Here is a 6,000-nt window from a genome sequence, read left to right as displayed (position 1 = left end):
GAGATGGCGATGTTGGAGTCGGCCTAAAGTACCGAACAGATGGCAAGCTGTTTAACCTCAGAAGGCTTCAAGCAAAAACGAAGGTCATGACAGACATCATCAGAGACTTTTTGTTTGCTGATGATTGTGCCCTCAACGCTGGATCTGAAGCTGACATGCAACTCAGCGTCGACAAGTTTGCCACTGCCAGCAGGAACTTCGGCCTTACCATCAGCACGAGGAAAACTGAAGTTCTCCATCAGCCAGCCCCAGGGAAACCCTACGTTGAGCCCAACATCACAGTCAACGGTCAGAGACTCAGTGCGGTGGAGCGGTTCACATACCTTGGCAGCACACTGTCACAAAATGTGACCATCGACGATGAAGTGAACGTCAGGATTGCAAGAGCAAGCGCAACTTTTGGTAGACTCAATGCAAATGTCTGGAACAGAAGAGGCATTAGTCTTGAGACCAAGCTAATGGTCTACAGAGCAGTAGTTCTCCCCACACTATTGTACGCCTGCGAAACTTGGACAGTGTACCAACGACATGCCAGGAAGCTGAACCACTTCCACACAACATGCCTCAGGAAGCTACTGAACATCAAGTGGCAAGACAGGACCCCAGACACAGAGGTGCTCGCAAAAGCCACCCTTCCCAGCATCTTCACCATCCTGATGCAGTCCCAGCTTCGCTGGGCTGGACATGTGGCGCGCATGCCAGACCATCGGCTGCCCAAAAGGCTCTTCTATGGCGAGCTGCAACAAGGGAAGAGATCACATGGAGGTCAGAAGAAGCGCTTCAGAGATACTCTGAAAGTTTCTCTGAAAGCATTTGATATCAACCCTGACTCCTGGGAGGAATCTGCAGTGGACCGTGACAAATGGCGCGCTGCTGTGCACAAAGGCGCCAAGTTGTGCGAGGCCAACAGGACTGCTGCAGCTGTTCAGAAGAGGCAGGCCAGAAAGTCACGGGCAAACAAGCTCCCTGACAATGATATGCCTGTCTTTGTCTGCCCCAAGTGTCAGCGAACATTTCGTGCGCAGATTGGACTATTCAGCCATCTGCGCACTCACACATAGATTCATGAGCATCCTCCCCCCACCCCACCACCACCCTCCCCCCATCCCCCATCCCCCATCTGGATGACAACGATGGTCATCATCGATCTCGATGGACACACACCACCATCTCTTTGTTAAATATTCTCTGTCTCTGTCTCTGTCGCTGTCTCTGTCTCTCTCTCTCGATTTACCGTGTTATGTCATTTTCTCATTATCATCTATCATGGAATTCCCCTTCGGTGACTGGCTCTGGCCTTATCTGAATAAAACATTCGTTTGTTCGTTCGTTCTTTCGTTCTCTCTCTCTCTCTCTCTCTCTCTCTCTCTCTCTCTCTCTCTCTCTCTCTCTCTCTCTCTCTCTCTCTCTCTCTCTCTCTCTCCACGCAAGCGTCGTGTTAATAAACTACATCGGAAAACAAAACATAGAGAACTCTCTCTCTCTGGCTCTGGCCTTATTTGAATAAAATGTTCGCTCTCTCTCTCTCTCTCATATATATATATATATATATATATATATATATATATATATATATATATATATATATATATTATCATCATCATCATATATATCCACACAAGCATGGCATTAATAAATTACATAGGAAAACAAAACATAAAGAACTCTCTCTATATATCTGTCTATCTGTTCCCCCCGCTCCCCCTCTCTCTCTTTGTTATTGTAGTTTGTTTGTTTGATGGTCCTACAGGCGGGTTCCAGTGTTTCTGTGAGCCAGGATTTCACGGGGAGCGATGTGAGCATGAAATCAACGAGTGTCTCTCCACCCCATGCCAGCATGGCGGCACTTGCCAAGATGGCGTCAACAGCTACACCTGTCAGTGTGGGCCAGGTAGGTGAAGGAATGCTCGTTGTTCTTCTTGTTCCTCTTGTTGTTGCTTATAGTCCAGCCGACCGCGCAGGGCCGTATCAGGACTGTCAAACCATACAAATGTTTCAACCGCGAGGCGAATACTCACTCCTTCACAATGGTTTTTCGAGTCTGGAGCTGGTGGTGGTGTTTGTTTTTTGGGGTTTCTTTTTTTTCTTTTTTTTTTTTTTTTTTTTTTTGGGGGGGGGGGGGGGGGTTGTTTTTGTTGCTTGGGGGAGGGAGGCAGGGAGGGAGTGCGGCGGAGGTGGAGGTGTGGCTGGTATGTTTCAATTGTGTATGTTTCTGCGTGTGTAAGTGTGCGGGGGGTGGGGGTGGGGGTGCCCGGGGGGGGAGTGAGTAGGCGTGTACATGCGTGTACGTAGTGTGTGAGTTGTGTGCATGAATATGCAAGTGTGAACGCCCGCGCGCGCGCGCGTGTGTGTGTCTGTGTGTTTGATGCATGGCCATATGCGTATACGTATTTCTGTGTGTGTCTGTGTGCGTAGGTATGCGTGTGCGCGCGTGCGTCTTTGTGAAATCGTTTCTCTTTATATGTGCATGCTCTTACTTGCTTGCGCGAGTATGTATGTGTGTATGCGTGTGACTGTATGTCTTGTCCGTTTGTGTCTGAGTAATTGTGTGTATGCTGTGTGTGGTTGGGCTGGAATATGCTCGCGGACGCGCGCGTGTGAGTACTATGCATGAGCCTGGACGTGTGTGAGAGAGAGCGGGGCGCGTGATGGTGTGAGCAGGTGAACGTGCGCGCGTGCGTTCATGTGTCGCCGGGGCAACTAATGATGGCTCGTGCAATGAGAGTGCTAGGCTAACGAGGACATAATGTTTGCACGCGATCGTAACAGAACTACAAGCGACGCGTACACAAGTGAAAATGGAAGGAAGCATGGGAGGGTGAGACTGTCACGACGAGAACGTTGTCGTCATAAAATGGGAAACATTATCAGAACTACGTTCAGTGATGAACAATGATAATAATTATGTCAGCAACAAATAACAAGCGTTGTTGTGATGACAGTAACAATAATAGTCGACATCCAGGACGCTGTTGAGACAGTACATGGATGGGTAACACGATCTGCGTCTGTGTAATTCATACATTCACACACACACACACACACACACACACACACACACACACACACACATATTTATATTGTGTGTATGAGAGTTGTGCGCATGAATATGCAAGTGTGAACGCGCGCGCGTGCGTGCGTGCGTGTGTGTGTGTGTGTGTGTGTGTGTGTTTGATGCGTATACGTATTTCCATGTCTGTGTCTCTGTCTGTCTGTCTGTGTGCGTAAGTATGCGTGTGCGCGCGTGCGCCTTTGTGAAATAGTTTCTCTTTAAATGTGCATGCTCTTACTTGCTTGCGCGAGTGTGTGTGTGTGTATACATATATATATATGTGCGCGCGCGCGCGTGTGTGTGTGTGTGTGTGTGTGTAATGATATTAACAAATGATGTTCATATGGCCCCAGTATGTAGCTGTCTTTTTGTTCAAACGCGCATGCAGTCTCTGTCTGTCATTGGGGCGTCAGGATATTTCTGCGTCGCTGTTGTCGTAGTTTGTTCTCGCATGACTGATTGAGTCTCCCGTCTGACCGACGGATGAGTAGGCAGGCAGGCTTATCTGTCGGTGTGTGTCCTCATATGGGAGAAGAGGCCGATTCTGGATGCGCAGCACTTGAAGGGCTAGCTCGTCGTTCCGAAATTAGCCTAGTTGCCTGACCAGCACAGGTGACTTTTTTTCTTTTTTCTTTTTTTTTCTTTTTTTTTTTTTTTTTAGTGAAGAGGAGTTGTGCAGTCCCATTCCCACTCTCTCGCCTTCCGACGCTCACAGTCCCACAGGTGCAGATACTGCCACGTGTGGGACGGCCTCGGCAGGTGCAGGTTTTTTCTTCGGAGTTCCGTCTCCTAGGAGGACTTCCAGCCAAGGTTAAGAGCTCCCCATGCCCTTTTTGTCATCCTCTTCCGCCTTCACAGCCGTTAGGAAAGGTTTCCTCCTCCGCCTGGTCTCGCATGGCTGCATTTCTCGGCGTGTCCGATTCCTTCTCACTCTAATTCCGTCTTTTGCGAGTATGGTTCATGTGAGTGTTTAAACACACACACACACACACACACACACACACACACACACACACACACACAAATGCACACACACACACACACACACACACACACACACACACACACACACACACACACAAATGCACACACACACACTGACGACGACAACGAACAGTCTAATGACAACTTCCCTTCGATTCTTTCTTTCGCTTCGTCAGGTCTGCTCGCTCAGCTCTTTCAGGTCTGGCCATAAAACCCACCTCTTTCCAATACAGCCTCGATCCTCCCCTGCCTCTTCTCTGTCTTCAGTTTCTCAAGTTTAGAGATATGCATGCGTGTGAATGACTGGTGTGAAAGCGCATTGATTTGTCTCTGCACAAGATGCAGCGCTATACAAATACTATTACTATTAGTAGTAGTAGTAGTAGTAGTAGTAGTAGTAGTAGTAGTAGTATTCCCTTCATCACACAGGCTACACGGGAACGGATTGCGAGAAGGACGTCGCGGAGTGCGACCTTGACCCTTGCCAAAATGGCGCCAGCTGTTCCGAACCCCGGCCCAACACGTTCCGCTGCCACTGTCTCCCTGGCTACACCGGCACCCTCTGCGAGGCGGAAGTCGACGACTGCGTCGGGGTTGTCTGCCCTGCCAATCGCACCTGCGTGGACCTTCTGGGCGGTTACAGGTGAGAGTGGGGGTGCACGCACGCACGCACGCACGCGTACACACACACACACACACACACACACACACACACACACACACACACACACACACACACTACCTGTTTACGCAGTTTCACTCAATGTGAAAAGACGTTAAGTTAATGAAGGTAAAAGGTGAGAGAGTGATGAACCGTTTAGTAGGTACAGTCGGAATCGGACACTGAATCTGGCACCATCCCATCATTAAGAGACAGCGCTTTATTCAAGGAGTGGGGTGAAAAGATTGTTGCTCCTTTCATCCCCGCGCAAGCTGCGGACAAAGATAATGGGGGGGGGGGGGCGGAGAGAGAGAAGGAGAGAGAGAGAGAGAAGAAAAAAGAGAAGGAAGGAAGCGAGGAAAGAAAGCACTGAAGCAGAGAGGGGAGCTAGAGGAGAACAGTAAGAAAGAAAGGAGGGGGAAAAATATTCCAAGAAAGAAAGTTCCATGAAATAAGAATTTATGGAAAGAAAGAAAGCATAGATCCTCCCTTTTCGTATCGTACTTTTTTTCTTTTTTTTTTTCTTTTTGGTTGTTGTTGTTGGTTTTTTTGTTTGTTTGTGTTTGTTTATTCGTTATCTATTTATTTATTTGATTACTTTTCGGTTTTCAGCTGCCAGTGCCCGAAAGGCACGACGGGAGACAACTGCAGCCTTCCTACTGACGACTGCGCGGGCAGCGCCCCCTGTGAGCACGGCGGCACGTGCGTGGAGAGGGGTGGAGGGGGAGGTGGTATCAGTGCCCACGTGTGCCAGTGCCTCCTCCCTACTCCGGCCCTCGCTGTGAGGTGAACTCTGACCCCTGTTACCACGCCCCCTGTCTCCATGGCGGCACGTGCTACACGGAAGGCACGGCGGACGGGGCTTACAGTTGCTCGTGCGCTGCCGGTTTCATCGGCAAGAACTGCCAGGTAAAGTGATGATGATGACGATGATGATGATGGTGTAAGGTTCCACCCTCGCCTCCCTCCTCCCCTCACCTCCCCCTCACCCCCACCCCCCCAACACCCCCCCCCCCCACACACACACACACACACAGCGGGAATAAGGAGTCCCTCCCTTATAAAAAATAAAATTAATGAAACACCTTTGCCAACAAACACAGAGGAACTTCCTTTCAACGAAAACAAAACAAAAATCAATTTGACAGTTTCAAAACCTTTTCTTTGCTACTCAGTTTTTTTCTTACTGGTTTATGAAACAGTAATTTGTTTCAGTGAAAACGTGTCACAATACATGTACAAGACAACCAGAAAGTTTTATAAAGTGTTGTTATACTGTTTTCAACAAGGAAAAGAAATAAAG

The 6,000-nt window shown here is 48.8% G+C and overlaps 1 protein-coding gene across 1 annotated transcript in view; it reads left to right on the top strand.

Annotated features, from left to right (window-relative positions):
• Positions 1-6,000, top strand: part of LOC143275789 (uncharacterized) — an 83,618-nt gene that overhangs the window by 37,632 nt on the left and 39,986 nt on the right. Inside the window, exons 10-12 of the mRNA XM_076580068.1 lie at positions 1,751-1,891; positions 4,466-4,679; positions 5,310-5,478. Coding sequence (XP_076436183.1) covers positions 1,751-1,891; positions 4,466-4,679; positions 5,310-5,478 — 524 coding nt within the window. The remainder of the gene's footprint in view (positions 1-1,750; positions 1,892-4,465; positions 4,680-5,309; positions 5,479-6,000) is intronic.

Source organism: Babylonia areolata, chromosome 31 (assembly GCF_041734735.1).
Source record: "Babylonia areolata isolate BAREFJ2019XMU chromosome 31, ASM4173473v1, whole genome shotgun sequence".
Classification (NCBI taxonomy): domain Eukaryota; kingdom Metazoa; phylum Mollusca; class Gastropoda; order Neogastropoda; family Buccinidae; genus Babylonia; species Babylonia areolata.
This window is presented reverse-complemented; position numbering and strand designations above follow the sequence as displayed.